General features: G+C 51.6%; 1 protein-coding gene across 3 annotated transcripts in view; it reads left to right on the forward strand.

The window, feature by feature from the left end:
- The window catches only part of slc25a16 (solute carrier family 25 member 16), a 105128-nt gene that overhangs the window by 262 nt on the left and 85782 nt on the right, over positions 1-19084 (forward strand). For all 3 annotated transcript variants that reach the window (XM_038821931.1, XM_038821933.1, XM_038821932.1), the window contains exon 2: positions 7790-7927. In XM_038821931.1, the coding sequence (XP_038677859.1) occupies positions 7831-7927 (97 nt within the window). In that variant the 5' untranslated portion in view covers positions 7790-7830. The remainder of the gene's footprint in view (positions 1-7789; positions 7928-19084) is intronic.

The raw sequence follows: 19084 nt of genomic DNA on the forward strand, positions 1-19084 counted from the left end.
AGAGAGAGATCGGGGGGAGGTAGAGAGAGAGATGGGGGGGGTAGAGAGAGAGATCAGGGGGGTAGAGAGAGAGATCGGGAAAGGGGGTAGAGAGAGAGATGGGGTGTAGAGAGAGAGATCGGGGGGGTAGTGAGAGATCGGGGGGGTAGAGAGAGAGATCGGGGGGGTAGAGAGAGAGATCGGGGGGGTAGAGAGAGAGATCGGGGGGGTAGAGAGAGAAATCGGGGGGGGTAGGGAGAGAGAGATCGGGGGGGTCGAGAGAGAGATCGAGGGGGGTCGAGAGAGAGATCGGGGGGGGTAGAGAGAGAGATCGGGGGCGTAGAGAGAGAGATGGTGGGGGTAGAGAGAGAGATGGGGGGTAGAGAGAGAGAATGGGGGGTAGAGAGAGAGATCGGTGGGGTAGGGAGAGAGATCGGGGGGGGGTAGAGAGAGAGGGGGGGGTAGAGAGAGAGATCGGGGGGGTAGAGAGAGAGATCGGGGGGGTAGAGAGAGAGATCGGGGGGGAGAGAGAGAGATCGGGGGGTAGAGAGAGAGATCGGTGGGGTAGAGAGAGAGATCGGGGGGAGGGAGAGAGAGAGATGGGGGGGGGGTAGAGAGAGAGAAGGGGGGGTAGTGAGAGAGATCGGGGCGGTAGACTGAGAGATCGGGGGGAGGTAGAGAGAGAGATGGGGGGGTAGAGAGAGAGAGATGGGGGGGGGGTAGAGAGAGATGCGGGGGGTAGAGAGAGATCAGGGGGAGGTAGAGAGAGAGATGGGGGGTAGAGAGTGAGATTGGGTGGTAGAGAGAGAGATTGGGGGGTAGAGAGAGAGATCGGGGGGGTAGAGAGAAAGATCGGGGGGGTAGAGAGAGATCGGGGGGTAGAGAGAGAGATCGGGGGGAGGTAGAGAAAGAGATCGGTGGGAGGTAGAGAGAGAGATGGGGGGGTAGAGAGAGAGATCGGGGGGGTCGAGGAGAGAGATCAGGGGGGTAGAGAGAGAGATTGGGGGGTAGAGAGAGAGATGGGGGGGTAGAGAGAGAGATGGGGGGGGTAGAGAGAGAGATGGGGGGGGGGTAGAGAGAGAGATCGGGGGGGTAGAGAGAGAGATCGGTGGGGTAGAGAGAGAGACATGGGGGGTTTGAGAGAGAGATGGGGGGGTAGAGAGAGAGATGGGGGGCGGGTAGAGAGAGAGATCGGGGGGGTAGAGAGAGAGATCGGGGGGGTAGAGAGAGAGATCGGGGGGGTAGAGAGAGAGAGATCGGGGGCGGGGGGTAGAGAGAGAGATCGGGGGGGTAGAGAGAGAGATCGGGGGGGTAGTAGAGAGAGATCGGGGGGGTAGAGAGAGAGATCGGGGGGGTAGAGAGAAAGATCGGGGGGGTAGAGAGAGATCGGGGGGGTAGAGAGAGAGATCGGGGGGAGGGTAGAGAGAGAGATGGGGGGTAGAGAGAGAGAGATGGGGGGGTAGAGAGAGAGATGGTGGGTAGAGAGAGAGATCGGGGGGATAGAGAGAGATCGGGGGGTAGAGGGAGAGATCGGGGGGAGGTAGAGAGAGAGATCGGGGGGAGGTAGAGAGAGAGATGGGGGGGGTAGAGAGAGAGATCGGGGGGGTCGAGGGAGAGATCAGGGGGGTAGAGAGAGAAATCGGGGGGGTAGAGAGAGAGATGGGGGGGGGTAGAGAGAGAGATGGGGGGGTAGAGAGAGAGATGGGGGGGGTAGAGAGAGAGATGGGGGGGTAGAGAGAGAGATGGGGGGGTAGAGAGAGAGATGGCGGTAGAGAGAGAGATGGGAGGGGTAGAGAGAGACATGGGGGGGTTGAGAGAGAGATGGGGGTAGAGAGAGATGGGGGGGGGTAGAGAGAGAGATCGGGGGGTAGAGAGAGAGATCGGGGGGGTAGAGAGAAAGATCGGGGGGGGGGTAGAGAGAAAGATCGGGGGGTAGCGAGAGAGATCGGGGGGGGTAGAGAGAGAGATCGGGGGGGTAGAGAGAGATCGGGGGGGTAGAGAGAGAGATGGGGGGGTAGAGAGAGAGATGGGGGGTAGAGAGAGAGATGGGGGGGGTAGAGAGAGATGGGGGGGTAGAGAGAGAGATGGGGGGTAGAGAGAGAGATGGGGGTAGAGAGAGAGATGGGGGGGTAGAGAGAGAGATGGGGGGGTAGAGAGAGATGGGGGGGGTTAGAGAGAGAGATGGGGTTAGAGAGAGAGATGGGGGGTAGAAAGAGAGATGGGGGGTAGAGAGAGAGATCGGTGGGGTAGAGAGAGAGATCGGGGGATAGAGAGAGAGATCGGGGGGGTAGAGAGATCTGGGGGGGGGAGAGAGAGATCCGGGGGGGAGAAAGAGAGATCTGGGGGGTGGGGGGTGGGGAAGAGAGATTGGGGGGGGGGGGGGGGGGAGAGAGAGAGATCTGGGGGGGGGGAGAGATCTGGGGGGGAGAGAGAAATCTGGGGGGAGAGAGGGAGAGATCTGGGGGGAGTGAGAGATCTGGGGGGGAGAGAGAGAGATCTGGGGGAGGGAGAGAGAGATCTGGGGGGGAGAGAGAGAGATCTGGGGGGGGAGAGAGAGAGATCTGGTGGGGGGAGAGAGAGTGATCTGGGGGGGAGAGAGAGAGTGATCTGGGGGGAGAGAGAGTGAGATCGGGGGGGAGAGAGAGAGAGAGATCTGGGGGGGTGGAGAGAGAGAGACATCTTGGGGGGAGAGTGAGAGAGACATCTTGGGGGGGGGGGGAGAGAGAGACATCTTGGGGGGGAGAGAGAGAGACATCTTGGGGAGGGGAGAGAGAGAGACGAGCGTGGGGGAGCAGGGATATGAGGGGATATGTGGAGTGGTTAACGTGGGGAAGGGGAGAATGAGGGGAAGGTTGGAATGAGGGATCCCTGGGGGAGTGGGGGATGAGGTGACTCTGGGGAGACGGGCACGCGGAGAGGGGGAAGACAGGGAAGGGGAGTAATGAGGTTCAGAAATATCCGGGCGATGGGCTGAGGGGGGATATCGAAAGAGATGTGGAGCGGGATGGGGTTCATTTTTAGATAATAGAATTCAAAAACGGATGTTTTGTAAAATTTCTGTTGTTCAGAGGCCCCATCGAGTCTGCACTATCCCTCTGAAAGAGCACCTTACCCAGGCCCACACCCTGCCCTAACCCCGGAAACCGGAGCACCTGGAGGAAACCTGCGCTTACGCAGGGAGAAATACAAACTCCACAGTCACCCAAGGCTGGAATTGAACCCAGGTCTCTGGCGCTGTGTTAACCACTGTGTCACCATGCCCCCTGCGAATACTGTGCAATTCTGGTTAATATTATACCATTTGCCACTCCTAAATAGTAGGAACAAGGGATCAAGAGTAGAGAAGAGGGAAGAGAGGAAAATAGTAATATGGGAAATGTGGGTTTGAGAAAGGCAGAAATGAACAGGAAAAAATCCTGAGATCATACAAAGAATCGTGATGAAATGTTACAAAGGCAGAATAAAAAAGATTATATCTAGATATGCATAAGAATTCATATATTAAACCAATTACAAGGAAACATGAAGTAAATAAACCTGATATGAAAGCCATTACGGAGACCTGGCTGCAGGCTATACTTAGAACATATAACAGAACATCACTGTACAGGCCCTTCGGCCCATGATGTTGTGCTGACCATTTATCCTAATCTTGAGATCAATCTAACCTGCATCCCTTCAATTTACTGATGTCCATGTGCCTGTCTAAGAGTCGCTTAAATATCCCTAATGACTCTGACTCCACCACCTCTGCTGGCAGTACATTCCACACACCCACCACTCTGTAAAGAACCGACCTCTGACATCTCCCTTATACCCTCCAATCACCTTAAAATGATGTCCCAATGTGACAGCCATTTCCACTCTGGGGAAAAGTCTTTGGCTATCCACCCTATCCTTGCCTCTCATCACCTTGTGCACCTACATAGAACCATAGAACATACAGTGCAGAAGGAGTCCATTCGGCCCATTGAGTCTGCATCACCTACTTAAGCCCTCGCTTCCACCCTATCCCCGTAACCCAATAACCCTTCCTAACCTTTTTCGGCACTAAGGGCAATTTAGCAATGCCAGTCTACCCAACCTGCACGTCTTTGGACTGTGGGAGGAAACCGGAGCACCCGGAGGAAACCCACGCAGACACTGGGAGAACGTGCGGACTCCATACACAGTGACCCAGTGGGGACAGTGACCCCACACAAAGCCCACGATAATCTTATTGATCTGCTTAAAAAAGGACCGCGGGATGAAGATGGGGAGGCACTGGAACCTCGGGAGGACCGTCATTTTTACCGACTGCACCATACGCCTTCTTAACAACCCTATCAACCTGGGTGGCAACTTTGAGGGATCTATGTACGTGGACCTCAAGATCCCTCTGTTCCTCCACACTTCCAAGAATCCTGCCTTTAACTCTGTATTCAGCATTCAAATTCGACCTTCCAAAATGAATCACTTCACATTTATCTTGGTTGAACTCCATCTGCCACTTCTCAGCCCAGCTTTGCATCCTGTCAATGTCCTGTTGTAACTTGCAACAGCCCTCGACAGTATCTACAACTCCTCCAACAGTCGTGTCATCGGCAAACTTACAAGCCCACCCTTCCACTTCCTCATCCAAGTCATTTATAAAAACCACAAAGAGCAGAGGTCCCAGAACAGATCCCTGCGGAACACCACTAGTCACCGAACTCCAGGCGGAATATTTTCCATCCACTACCACTTGCTGTCTTCTTTCGGCCAGCCAATTCTGTATCCAGACAGCCAAATGTTGCTGTATCTCATGCCCCCTAACTTTCTGCATGAGCCTACCATGGGGAACCTTATCAAATGCCTTACTAAAATCCATATACACCACATCCACTGCCCAACCTTCATCAATGTGTCTCATCACATCTTCAAAGTATTCAGTGAGGCTTGTGAGGTGTGACCTGCCTCTCACAAAGCCATGCTGACTATCTTTAATCAAACTATGTTTTTCAAAATAATCATAAATCCTATCTTTCAGAATCCTTTCCAGCATTTTGCTCACCACAGACGTAAGGCTGACTGGTTTGTAATTCCAAGGGATTTCCCTATTCCCTTTCTTGAACAGGGGAACAACATTCGCCTCCCTCCAATCATTTGGTACTACAGTGGAGAGTGAGGACACAAAGATCATCGCCAGCGGCGCAGCAATCTCCTCCCTTGCTTCCCGTAGTAACCTTGGGTATATCCTGTCAGGCCCAGGGGACTTATCTATCCTGATGCTTTTCAAAATTTCCAGCACATCCTCCTTCTTAATATCAACCTGTTCGAGCCTATTAACCTGGTTCACGCTGTTCTCACAAGCAACAAGGTCCCTCTCTCTAGTGAATACTGAAGCAAAATATTCATTTAGGGCCTCCCCATCTCTTCAGACTCTAGGCACAAGTTCCCTCCACTATCCCTGATTGTCCCTACTCTCACTCTGATCATCCTCTTATTTCTCACATAAGTGTCGAACGCCTTGGGGTTTTCCCTAATCCTTCCCACCAGGGCTTTTTCATGCCCCCTTTCTAGCTCTCCAAAGTCCATTTTTGAGTTCCTTCCTGGCTGCCTTGTCACCATCTAGAGCTGTGCCAGATCATTGCTTCCTCAACCTTATGTAAGCTTCCTTCTTCCTCTTGACTGGAAGTTCCACTTCACTTATCCTGAGTATTCTGAAATGTCCCCTAAAATGTCTGCTACTATTTGTTTAAATTTTGTTTAGTATCTGAGATCACTTTATTTAGCTCAGCTTTCATGCCCACATAGTTGCCCTTATTTCGTTTAAACAAACTAGTCTTCGGCCCACTCTTCCCCCTTCCAAACTGCTCGTTGAGATGTCCAGTGTTTTGAAACATGCTACATAAATGAAAGTCTTTCTTCCTAAATGTGCCATTCACTGAACGAGTCCATGTCCAAATGCAGCAAGACCTGGACAATCCCAGGGTTGGGCTGACAATTGGCAAGGAACATTTACCAAGTGTCAGGCAATGACTGTCTCTATCAAATGGGAATCTAAATACCGTGCCGATAAAAGCAGGTTGAAGGATAGGAATCCTGCGGCAAGACCTCCTGACTCCCAAAACCTGTCCACCATCAACAAAGCATAAGTCAGGAGTGTGATAGAATACTCTCCACTGGTTGGGGCTGGTTTAGCTCACTTGGCTAAATCGCTGGCTTTTAAAGCAGACCAAGCAGGCCAGCAGCACGGTTCGATTCCCGTACCAGCCTCCCCGGACAGGCGCCGGAATGTGGCGACTAGGGGCTTTTCACAGTAACTTCATTGAAGCCTACCCGTGACAATAAGCGATTTTCATTTCATTTTCATTTCACTTGCATGGATGAGTGCAGCTCCAACAACACTCGAGAAGCTCAACACCATTCAGGTCAAAGCAAGTCCGCTCGATTGGCACTCCTTCCACCACTAGCGAACAATGGCAGCTGTGTGCACCATCTACAAGATGCGCTGCAGGAGCTCACCAAGGCTACTTAGTCAGCAGCTTCCAAACCCAAAACCATGAATGTCTTGAAGGACAAGGGAGCAGATACATGGGCACACCACCTCCTGAAGGTTCCCCTCCAAGTAACTCACAGTCCTGACTTGAAAATATATCACCGTTCCTTCACTGTCGCTGGGTCAAAATCCAGGAAATCCCTCCCTAATAGCTCTGTGGGGGTACCAAAACCACGTGGAACGCAACGGATCAAGATGCAGCTCACCATTACCTCCCCAAGGGGCAATTGGGGGTGGGAAATAAATGCGGCCTAGCCAGCGACACCCACATCCCATAAATGGAAACAAATCTCTTAATAGAGAAAATCTAACATCTCTCCTTCAACAGCATCACCATCTCTGCATCCCCCACTATCGGCATCCTGTGGGTTGCCATTGACCAGAAACTGAACTGGACCATAGAACATAGAACAGTACAGCACAGAACAGGCCCTTCGGCCCTCGATGTTGTGCCGAGCAATGATCACCCTACTTAAACCCACGTAACCCGTATACCCGTAACCCAACAATCCCCCCATTAACCTTACACTACGGGCAATTTAGCCTGGCCAATCCACCTAACCCGCACATCTTTGGACTGTGGGAGGAAACCGGATCACCCGGAGGAAACCCACGCACACACGGGGAGGACGTGCAGACTCCACACAGATAGTTACCCAGCCGGGAATCGAACCTGGGACCCTGGAGCTGTGAAGCATTGATGCTAACCACCATGCTACCGTGAGGCCCCTTGCTCGTTCTGGGTGAGTGTGCTTAACACTCAATTTGGCTCCGTTTCGTTACTTAGCTCTGGAGTCGCCAGGTATCGTTAAGATACCGCCACAAGTTTCAAGGTCAAGTTCAAAGCAATAAAACCATACACCAATTAGTAAGTTCAAACAAATGAGTTTATTATAGTACAATTATAATCTCATGCACTGCTGCCTCACAGTATCAGGAACCTGGGTTCAATTCCGGCTTTGGATGACTGTGTGGAGTTTGCACATTCACCCTGTGTCTGCGTGGGTTTCCTCTGGGTGCTCCGGTTTCCTCCCACAGTCCAGCGCTGTGCAGGTTAGGTGGGAATACGGGGATCGGGTGGGGGAGTGGGCCTGGATAGGGTGCTCTTTCAGAGGGCCTGAGCCACCTCAGTGGGACGAATGGCCTCCTGCACTGCCGGGATTCTATGATTCTGATTCCATTCCACTCATTCTCCAGAACCTTTTATTATCTCAGCTGGACTAAGCAATAATGGTGATACTAGTTTGTTTGGTATCCAGCTCAATTAACTTTGGCTCATTTATTTTATAGTTTTGCATGAGGATCAAACCACCATAAAAGTCCCAGTAGCCATGGCAACAGAAGCATCCATTCCTAGCGGTGCCAAATCTGGTGTGGCTACCCCGACTCACCGAGACTTCTTTTGGCTGCGATCCTTGGTGGCAGGAGGTAATTGTGCTCCGAATAATTGCTACATAATAAGAGGCCGTTTATAAAATGGAATCATTGAACTTATAAAGCACCTTTTGTAAATAATCCTAAAGGTTTCAGAGCGAATGAAGTACACTTTTTTGAAATGTAGTCACTTTTAATATAGTCAATCTGGTAACCAATTTGTGCAATGCATTTCCCACAAAAAGCAGTGTTACAATGGCCAGGTAATCTATTTTTATGATGTTGATTGAGTGATGAATGTTGGCCCAGAGATCGGATATACCTGCCCTACTGTTCTTTGAAGTAGTATCATGGGATCTTTTATGTCCACCTGAGAGCAGATGGGCCTCAGTTTAAGGTGTAGTCCGGAAGCTGGCGCCTCTGACAGTGTAACACTCCTTCATACTGCTGCACTAGTGTAGCAGCCTGGCTTATTGTGCTCATATCTCTGGTGTGGGGTTTGAATCACAACCTTCTGACTCTAAGGCAAGAATAGTAATGACTGAGCCATGGCTGATATTATAGGTAAATTATAAGCCATTTAGTCCATCGATCTAATAATAATCTTTATTGTCACAAGTAGGCTTACATTAACACTGCAACTGGGTTACTGTGAAGAGCTCCTTGTTGCCACATTCCGGTGCCTGTTCAGGTACACAGAGGGAGAATTCAGAATGTCCAATTCACCTAACAGCACGTCTTTCGGGACTTGTGGGAGGGAACCAGAGCACCCGGAAGAAACCCATGCAGACACTGGGAGAACATGCAGACTCCGCACAGACAGTGAACCAAGCTGGGAATCGAACCTGGGACTCTGGAGCTGTGAAGCAACAGTGCTAACCACTGGCAGGTGTTCAGCTGGAGCTTGACGTTGGGGGGGGGGGGGGGGCGTTGGGTTGCTGGGGGGAAGCTGCTTTGCTGACAGAGGAGGAACTGTTACTAGGGGACAAATGGGAGGTTGGGAGTGGCGACAGCCCGAGGTGGGGCTTGAGGAGGCGGAGGGCGTGAGCTGGAGGCTGGCATAAAAAGGGTGATGGCTAGTCGGCAGAGGGCGGGTGGGGCCTGGAAGCCCCCCGACCAGGCTGATAACATGGAACGTCAGAGGGCTGAATGGGCCGGTCAAGAGGGCTTGCGTGTTTGCGCACTTGAGGGGGCTGAAGGCGGGCATGGCAATGCTACAGGAGACACACTGGAAGGTCACAGACCAGACGAGATTGAGGAAGGAGTGGGTTAGCCAAGTATTCCACTCAGGGCAGGACTCAAAGACCAGGGGGGTAGCGATCTTGATCAGCAAACGAGTGGCATTCAAGACGGAGAATCATGTCAGACAAGGGGGAGTAGGTGCATAATGGTGAGTGGGAAACTGGAGGGGTTATGGGTGGTACTCGTGAACATATATGCTCCGAATTGGGACAATGTGGAATTTATGAGGCAGGTTTTAGGTAAGATCCCAGATTTAGAGTCCTGATAACCTAATCATGGGAGGAGACTTTAACACAGTCATTGATCCGGAATTGGACCGATCAAAATCCAGGACAGGGAGGAGGCCAGCTGCAGCAAAGGAATTGAAGGGGTTTATGGAACAGATGGGGGGGAGAGAAGACCCATGGAGGTTTGCACTGCCAAGGGCGAAGGAGTTTTCCTTTTTCTCACATGTCCACAAGGTATACTCGCGCATCAAATGTTTTGTTCTGAGCAGGGCGCTAATACCGAAGGTGGTGGATACTGAGTACTCGGCAATCGCAGTGTCGGATCATGTCCCGCATTGGGTGGATCTACGGGTTAGTGTGGAGAGGGAGCAACGGCCGCTGTGGAGACTGGATGTGGGGTTGCTAGTGGATGAAGCAATCTGTGTGCTGGTTAACAAGTCCATCCAGAACTACCTGGAAACCAATGATACGGGGGAGGTCTCCGCAGTGACGGTTTGGGAAGCTTTGAAGGCAGTGGTCAGAGGGGAATTAATCTCGATACGGGCCCACAGAAAAAAGGCGGAATGGGCTGAGAGGGATAGATTAGTGGAGGAGATACTCAAGGTGGACAGGAGATACTCCGAGGCCCCAGACGCAGGGCTACTGAGGGAGCGACGGAGGTTACAGGCGGAGGTTGGTCTGTTGACCACAGGGAAAGCGGTGGAACAGCTGAGGACGGCAAGGGGGGCGATCTCTGAGTACGGGGAAAAGGCAAGCAGAATGTTGGCGCACCAGCTCAGGAAAAGGGAGGCAGCCAGGGAGATAGGTAAAGTAAAGAGTAGAGGCAGGAATACTGTCTTGGACCCAGCGGGGGTGAACGAGGTGTTTAAGGACATTTATACTAAATTATATGAGTCGGAACCCCCAGCTGGGGTGGAGGGGATATGAGAGTTTTTGGATCAGTTGAGGTTCCCGAGGGTAGATGAGGATCTGGTGGAAGGGCTGGGAGCCCCAACTGAGATTGAGGAAATAGTCAAGGGCTGGAAGGCATGCAGTCGGGCAAGGCCCAGGGCCTGACGGCTATCTGGTGGAATTCTATAAAAAGTTTTCAGAGATATTGAGCCCCCTGCTGGTGAGGACATTTAACGAAGCAAGAGAGAAGGGAATCCTCCCCCCAACAATGTCGCAGGCCTCAATTTCATTAATCCTGAAACGGGAGAAGGATCTGGTGCAATGCGGGTCATACAGGCCGATTTCTCTACTGAATGTGGACGCCAAACTGCTGGCTAAGGTACTGGCCACAAGGATAGAGGACTGTGTCCCGGGGGTGATAGGGAAGGACCAGAAAGGATTTGTAAAGGGCAGGCAACTCAAGGCCAATGTTCTAAGGTTTTTAAATGTTATTATGATTCCCTTGGAAGTAGAGGGGGTGGAGGTGGTGGTAGCAATGGATGCGGAGAAGGCTTTTGAACGGGTGGAGTGGGATTACCTGTGGGAGGCGCTGGGAATGTTTGGGTTTGGTGAGGGCTTTATTAACTGGGTGCGGTTCCTCTATCAGGCACCAGTAGCAAGTGTGCGTATGAACCGGCTGAGGTCGGGGTACTTTAAACTACACCGAGGGACGAGGCAAGGATGTCCCCTCTCCCCGTTACAGTTTGCTCTGGTCATAGAGCCATTAGCCATGGCGTTAAGAGCCTCTAGGAACTGGAAAGGGGGAAGGTTTCAGATATTTACCAGGAGCTTTCAGAGGCGGAGGAAACTCCGGTGGAGGAGCTAAAGGGCAAGTGGGAGGACGAGCTAGGTGGCGAGATGGAGACGGGTCTTTGGGCTGATGCCCTAAGCAGGGTTAATACCTCCTCATAATGTGCCAGGCTCAGCCTGATACAATTTAAGGTAGTCCACCAGGCACACATGACAGTGGCTAGGATGAGAAGGTTTTTCGGGTTAGAAGATAGGTGTGCGCGGTGCACGGGAAGTGGGGCAAATGGGATTAGTGTGGGCAGAGGGAGTGGGTGAAATGGGATTAATGTGGGCAGAGGAGTGGGGGGAAATGGGATTGGTGTGGGCAGATGGAGTGGGTCAAATGAGGTTAGAGTGGGCAGAGGAAGTGGGGAAAATGGAATTAGTGTGGACAGAGGGAGATGGGCAAATTGGAATAGTGTGGGCAGAGAGGAGTGAGGAAAATGGGATTAGTGTGGACAGAGGGAGTGAGGCAAATGGGATTAGTGGGGCAAATAGGATTAGTGTGGGTAGCGGGAGTGGGGCAAATGGGAAAAGTGTGGGCAAAGGGAGTAGTAGAAATGGGATTAGTATGGGCAGAGGGAGTGGGGCAAATGGGATTAGTGTGGCAGAGGGAATGGCTGAATGGGATTAGTGTGGGCAGAGGGAGTGGGGCAAATGGGAATAGTGTGGGCAGAGGCAGAGGGGCAAATGGGATTAGTGTGGGTAGAGGGAGTGGGGCAAATGGGAGTAGTGTGGGCAGAGGGAGTGGGGCAAATGGGATTAGTGTGGGTAGAGGGAGTGGGGCAAATGGGATTAGTGTGGGCAGAGGGAGTGGGGCAAATGGGATTAGTGTGGGCAGAGGGAGTGGGGCAAATGGGATTAGTGTGGGTAGAGGGAATGGGGCAAATGGGAATAGTCTGGGCACAGGGTGTGGGGCAAATGGGATTAGTCTGGCAGACAGAGTGGGAGAAATGGGATTAGTGTGGACAGAGGGAGTGGGAGAAATGGGATTAGCGTGGGCAGAGGGAAAGAGGGAAATGGGATTAATGGGGCAAATAGGATTAGTGTGGACAGCGGGAGTGGGACAAATGGGAATGGTGTAGGCAGCGATGACGGGAGAAATGGGATTAGCGTGGGCAGGGGGAGTGTGTCAAATGGGATTAGGGTGGGCAGAGGGAGTGGGGCAAATGGGAATAGTATGGCAGAGGGAGTGGGGCAAATGGGAATAGTGTGGCAGAGTGAGTGGGGCAAATGGGATTAGTGTGGGCAGAGGGAGTGGGGCAAATGGGATTAGTGTGGGCAGAAGGAGTGGGGCAAATGGGATTAGTGTGGGCAGAGGGAGTGGGAGAAATGGGATTAGTGTGGGCAGAGGGAGTGGGAGAAATGGGATTAGTGTGGGCAGAGGGAGTGGGAGAAATGGGATTAGTGTGGGCAGAGGGAGTGGGAGAAATGGGATTAGTGTGGGCAGAGGGAGTGGGGCAAATGGGAATAGTGTGGGAAGAGGGAAATGGGGTTAGTGAGGGAAATGGGGTTAGTGAGGCAAATGGGATTAGTGTGGATGGCGGGAGTGGGAGAAAAGGGATTGGTGGGGGCAGAGGGAGTGGGGCAAATGGGAATAGTGTGGGCAGAGGGTGTGGGGAAAATGGGGTTAGTGTCGGCAGAGGGTGTGGGCCAAATGGGATTAGTGGGCAGAGGAAGTGGGGCAAATGGAAATAATGTGGGCAGAGGGAAAGAGGGAAATGGGGTTAGTGAGGCAAATAGGATTAGTGTGGACAGCGGGAGTGGGAGAAAAGGGATTAGTGTGGGCAGAGGGAGTGGGAGAAATGGGAATAGTGTGGGCAGAGGGAGTGGGAGAAATTGGATTTGCGTGGGTAGAGGGAGTGGGGAAAAAGGGAATAGTGTGGGCAAAGGGAGTGGGGCAAATGGGATTAGTGTGGGCAGAGGGGGTGCGGCAAATGGGATTAGTGTCGGCAGAGGGTGTGGAGCAAATGGAATTAGTGTGGGCAGAGGAAGTGGGGCAAATGGAAATAATGTGGGCAGTATGAGTGGGAGAAATGGGAATAGTGTGGGCAGAGGGAGTGGGAGAAATGGGATTAGTGTGGGTAGAGAAATGGGATTAGTGCGGGCAGCACGGTAGCATGGTGGTTAGCATAAGTGCTTCACAGCTCCAGGGTCCCAGGTTCGATTCCCGGCTGGGTCACTGTCTGTGCGGAGTCTGCACGTCCTCCTCGTGTGTGCGTGGGTTTCCTCCGGGTGCTCCGGTTTCCTCCCACAGTCCAAAGATGTGCGGGTTAGGTGGATTGGCCATGCTAAATTGCTCGTGGTGTCCTAAAAAGTAAGGTTAAGGGGGGGGTTATTGGGTTACGGGTATAGGGTGGATACGTGGGTTTGAGTAGGGTGATCATGGCTCGGCACAACATCGAGGGCCGAAGGGCCTGTTCTGTGCTGTACTGTTCTATGTTCTATGTTCTAGAGGGAGTGGGGAAAATGGGAATAGTGTGGGCAAAGGAAGTGGGGTAAATGGGATTAGTGTGGGCAGAGGGAGTGGGGCAAATGGGAATAGTGTGGGCAGAGGGAGTGGGGCAAATGGGTATAGTGTGGGCAGAGGGAGTGGGGCAAATCAGATTAGTGTGGGCAGAGGAAGTGGGCGAAATGGGATTAGTGCGGGTAGAGGGAGTGGGAGAAATGGGATTAGTGTGGGTAGAGGGAGTGGGGAAAATGGGAATAGTGTGGGCAAAGGGAGGGGGCAAATGGGATTAGTGTGGGCAGAGGGAGTGGGGCAAATGGGATTAGTGTGGGTAGATGGAGTGGGGTAAATGGAATTAGTGTGGTTAGAGGGAGTGGGAGAAATGGGATTAGTGTGGGCAGAGGGAGTGGGGCATATGGGATTAATGTGGGCAGAGGGAGTGGGAGAAATGGGATTAGCGTGGGCAGAGGGAGTGGGGCAAATGGGATTAGTGTGGGCAGAGGGAGTGGGGCAAATGGGAATAGTGTGGGCAGAGGGAGTGGGGCAAATGGGATTACTGTCGGCAGAGGGTGTGGGGCAAATGGGATTAGTGTGGGCAGAGGAAGTGGGGCAAATCGGATTAGTGTGGGCAGAGGAAGTGGCCGAAATGGGATTAGTGTGGGCAGAGGGAGTGGGAGAAATGGGATTAGTGTGGGTAGAGGGTGTGAGGAAAATGGGAATAGTGTGGGCAAAGGGAGTGGGAGAAATGGGAATAGTGTGGGCAGAGGGAGTGGGGCAAATGGGATTAATGTGGGCAGAGGGAGTGGGGCAAATGGGAATAGTGTGGGTAGAGGGAGTGGGGTAAATGGGATTAGTGTGGGTAGAGGGAGGTTGGCAAATGGGATTAGTGTGGGTAGAGGGAGTGGGAGAATGGGATTAGTGTGGGCAGAAGGAGTGGGGCAAATGGGAATAGTGTGGGCAGAGGGAGTGGGAGAAATGGGATTAGTGTGGGCCGAGGGGGTGGGAGAAATGGGATTAGTGTGGTCAGAGGGAGTGGGAGAAATGGGATTAGTGTGGGCAGAGGGAAAGAGGGAAATGGGATTAGTGAGGCAAATGGGATTAGTGTGGAGAGCGGGAGTGGGAGAAAAGGGATTACGTGGGCAGAGGAAGTGGGGCAAATGGGATTAGTGTGGGCAGAAGAAGTGGGGCAAATGGGATTAGTGTGGGCAGAGGGAGTGGGGCAAATGGAAATAATGTGGGCAGAGGGACTGCGGCAAATGGGAGTAGTGTGGGCAGAGGAAGTGGGCGAAATGGGATTAGTGTGGGCAGAGGGAGTGGGAGAAATGGGATTAGTGTGGGCAGAGGGAGTGGGGCAAATGGGAATAGTGTGGGCAGAGGGAGTGGGGCAAATGGGTATAGTGTGGGCAGAGGGAGTGGGGCAAATCAGATTAGTGCGGGTAGAGGGAGTGGGAGAAATGGGATTAGTGTGGGTAGAGGGAGTGGGGAAAATGGGAATAGTGTGGGCAAAGGGAGGGGGCAAATGGGATTAGTGTGGGCAGAGGGAGTGGGGCAAATGGGATTAGTGTGGGTAGATGGAGTGGGGTAAATGGGATTAGTGTGGTTAGAGGGAGTGGGAGAAATGGGATTAGTGTGGGCAGAGGGAGTGGGGCATATGGGATTAATGTGGGCAGAGGGAGTGGGAGAAATGGGATTAGCGTGGGGAGAGGGAGTGGGGCAAATGGGATTAGTGTGGGCAGAGGGAGTGGGGCAAATGGGATTAGTGTGGGCAGAGGGAGTGGGGCAAATGGGAATAGTGTGGGCAGAGGGAGTGGGGCAAATGGGATTACTGTCGGCAGAGGGTGTGGGGCAAATGGGATTAGTGTGGGCAGAGGAAGTGGGGCAAATCGGATTAGTGTGGGCAGAGGAAGTGGCCGAAATGGGATTAGTGTGGGCAGAGGGAGTGGGAGAAATGGGATTAGTGTGGGTAGAGGGTGTGAGGAAAATGGGAATAGTGTGGGCAAAGGGAGTGGGAGAAATGCGATTAGTGTGGGTAGAGGGAGTGGGGAAAATGGGAATAGTGTGGGCAAAGGGAGTGGGGCAAATGGGATTAGTGTGGGCAGAGGGAGTGGGGCAACTGGGAATAGTGTGGGCAGAGGGAGTGGGGCAAATGGGAATAGTGTGGGCAGAGGGAGTGGGGCAAATGGGATTAATGTGGGCAGAGGAAGTGGGGCAAATGGGAATAGTGTGGGTAGAGGGAGTGGGGTAAATGGGATTAGTGTGGGTAGAGGGAGGTTGGCAAATGGGATTAGTGTGGGTAGAGGGAGTGGGAGAATGGGATTAGTGTGGGCAGAAGGAGTGGGGCAAATGGGAATAGTGTGGGCAGAGGGAGTGGGAGAAATGGGATTAGTGTGGGCTGAGGGGGTGGGAGAAATGGGATTAGTGTGGTCAGAGGGAGTGGGAGAAATGGGATTAGCATAGGCGGAGGGAGTGGGGCAAATGTGAATCGTATGGTGACGGAAATGCAATGAAGTCATGCGTGAATAACTTTGACAATATCCCAAGTTGCTTTACATCAAAATATATCTTTTGGCACATCGCTGCATGTCACTTTTTTAAAGTAATAATCTTTATTGGTGTCACAAGTAGGCTTAATTTAACACTGCAAGGAAGCTACTGTGAAAATCACTGAGTCGCCACACTATGGCGCCTGTTCGTGTTCACCTGAGGGAGAATTCAGAATGTTCAATTCACCTAACACGTCTTTCAGGACATAGAACGTAGAACAGTACTTGACAGTACAGCTCTTTGGCCCATGATGTTTTGCCGGCCATTTATCCTAATCTAAGATCAACCGAATTTCCACCCCTTCAATTTACTGCTGTCCATGTGCCTGTCCAAGAGTCGCTTAAATTTCTCTAATGACTCTGACTCCATCACCTCTGCTGGCAGTGCATTCCACACACCCACCACTCTCTGTGTAAAGAACCAGTGACATCTACCCAACACCTTCCTCCAATCACCTTAAAATTATGTCCCATCATGACAGCCATTTCCACCCTAGGGAAAAGTCTCTGGCTATCCACTCTATCCATGCCTCCCATCACCTTGTACACCTCTATCAAGTCACCTCTCTTCCTTCTTCACTCCAGTGAGAAAAGCCCTAGCTCCCTCAACCTTTCTTCAAAAGACATGCCCTCCAGTCCAGGCTGCATCCTGGTAAATCTCCTCTGCACCCTCTCCAAAGCATCCACATCCTTCCTATAATGAGGTGACCAGAACTGGACACCATATTCCAAGTGTGGTCTAGTCAGGGTTTTATAAAGTTGCAGCAAAATCTCATGGCTCTTAAATTCAATCCCTTTGTTAATGAAAGCCAACACACCAGACACCTTCTTAACCCTATCGACCTGGGTGGCAACTTTGTGGGATCTATGTACGTGGACCCAAGATCCCTCTGTTCCTCCATACTTCCAGGAATTCTGCCTTTAATCCTGTATTCAGCATTCAAATTCGACCTTCCAAAATTAATCACTTCACATGTGTCTAGGTTGAACTCTATCTGCCACTTCTTAGCCCAGCTCTGCATCCTGTCAATGTCCTGTTGTAACCTGCAACAGCCCTCAACACTATCTACAACTCCACCAACCTTCGTATCATCGGCAAACTTGCTAACCTACCCTTCCACTTCCTCATCCAAGTCATTTATAAAAACCACAAAGAGCAGAGGTCCCAGATCCCTGCGGAACACCACTAGTCACCAAACTCCAGGCGGAATACTTTTCCATCCACTACCACTTGCTGTCTTCTTTCGGCCAGCCAATTCTGTATCCAGACAGCCGAATTTCCCTGTATCCCATGCCCCTAACTTTCTGAATGAGCCTACCATGGGGAACCTTATCGAATGCAAATGTGGGAGGAAACCGGAGCATCCGGAGGAAACACTCCCAGACACGGGGAATACGTGCAGACTCCACACAGACAGTGACCCAAGCAGAGAATTGAACCCGGGTCCCTGCCGCTGTAAAGCAACTGTGCTACCGTGCTGCCCCATTGCTGTGTATTGTTCTGATAAAGCCAGTAGCAGCCAATTTGTGCACAGGAAATTTAATCTGATAATGAGCAGATAATCTGTTTTTGAGTGATGTTGACGTTAGGATAGATCTAGGACAGATCACAGAGTATAACTACACTGTTCTTGGTTGAGAAATAGGAACTGGATTAGACCTTTAGACCCTTCCAGCCTTTTCTGTCATTGAATGCAATCCTATTTGATCTTCCACTCCAACTCTCCCTTCCTAGACTCTCCCAAGATCCCTTTATCACATTATTTTGCAAATTCCACACGAAAGTGACCCAGGGACGGAATGGAACCCGGGTCCTCAGCACCGTAGGCAGCATTGCTAACCACTGCGCCACCCTGCCATCCCAACAATGTACAGTTAAATGATAAAAGCAAAATACTGCGGATGCTGGAATTTGAAACAAAAACAGAAAATGCTGGAAAATCTCAGCAGGTCTACTAGCATCTGTGGAGAGAGAAAAAACAGAGTTAATGTTTTGAGGCTGTATGACTATTCCGAGCTAAAGAAAGGGAGAAATGTGATAGATTATATGCTGTATAAGAGGGGGTGAAGTAGCTGAAGCAGAGTCGAAGGTTGGTGATTGGTGAGACAGATTGCAGCAAAGACGTGGAGGTCACGAGACTGAGGAAGTGTTAATGGCAGGAGACGGAGCTATTAAATGATGGTTGGGTGTCAGTACAGAAGGCATTCTGTAAAGGTAAGATAAAGTCTCCATCGTCCCAGATGACCATCGGCTGCTTTCCCCTTTGAGGAGGAGAGCTGGTGTTGATTTAACCTGAGGATCACCATACCTCAGGCGAGGCGTAAAGTTGAGAAGGCGAGATCTTCCTGAATAACCTCAGCCGGTACAGGAATTGAACCCGTGCTGCTGGCCTCGCCCTGCATCACAAACCAGCTGTCTAGCCAACTGAGCTAAACCGGACTCTGCCTTGTTCTGTAACTCTATACTGATGGCAGGAAGACAGTGTGTTTCTGCCAAGAACCCTGGCGAATCTGCTGGTCTTTGGTCTTAGTATTGCATTTGTCTTTGTTCCATTCTGATCTATCCAGTTATAGCCAGAAACAATGGCTTCTCTTTCTGCTCTTGTGCCATCATCTCTGGTGATTCTGAAGGTCTCTTAGATTAGAAGCATAGAATTCCTACTGAAGAAGGCCATTCGGACCATTGAGTCTGCACCGACTCTCCGAAAGATCATCCTACCCAGACCCAGTCCCCCGCCCTAACCCCATAAACCTACCTAATCTGCTCATCCTTGGACACTTGGGGGCAATTTTATCATAACCAATCCACCGAACCTGAGCATCTTTGGACTGTGGGAGGAAACCGGAGCACCTGGTGGAAGCCCACGCACACACAGGGAGAAAGTGCAAACTCCACACAGGCAGTCACCCAAGGCCAGAATTGAACCCACTGTGAGGCAGCAGTGCTAACCACTGTGCCACCGTGACGTCCCATCTCTTCCTTTGTCCTCTCTTAATTCTATCTACATTGTCCCTTTACGGCAGCATCCAA

The sequence above is a fragment of the Scyliorhinus canicula genome, chromosome 16, assembly GCF_902713615.1.
Source record: "Scyliorhinus canicula chromosome 16, sScyCan1.1, whole genome shotgun sequence".
Lineage (NCBI taxonomy): Eukaryota > Metazoa > Chordata > Chondrichthyes > Carcharhiniformes > Scyliorhinidae > Scyliorhinus > Scyliorhinus canicula.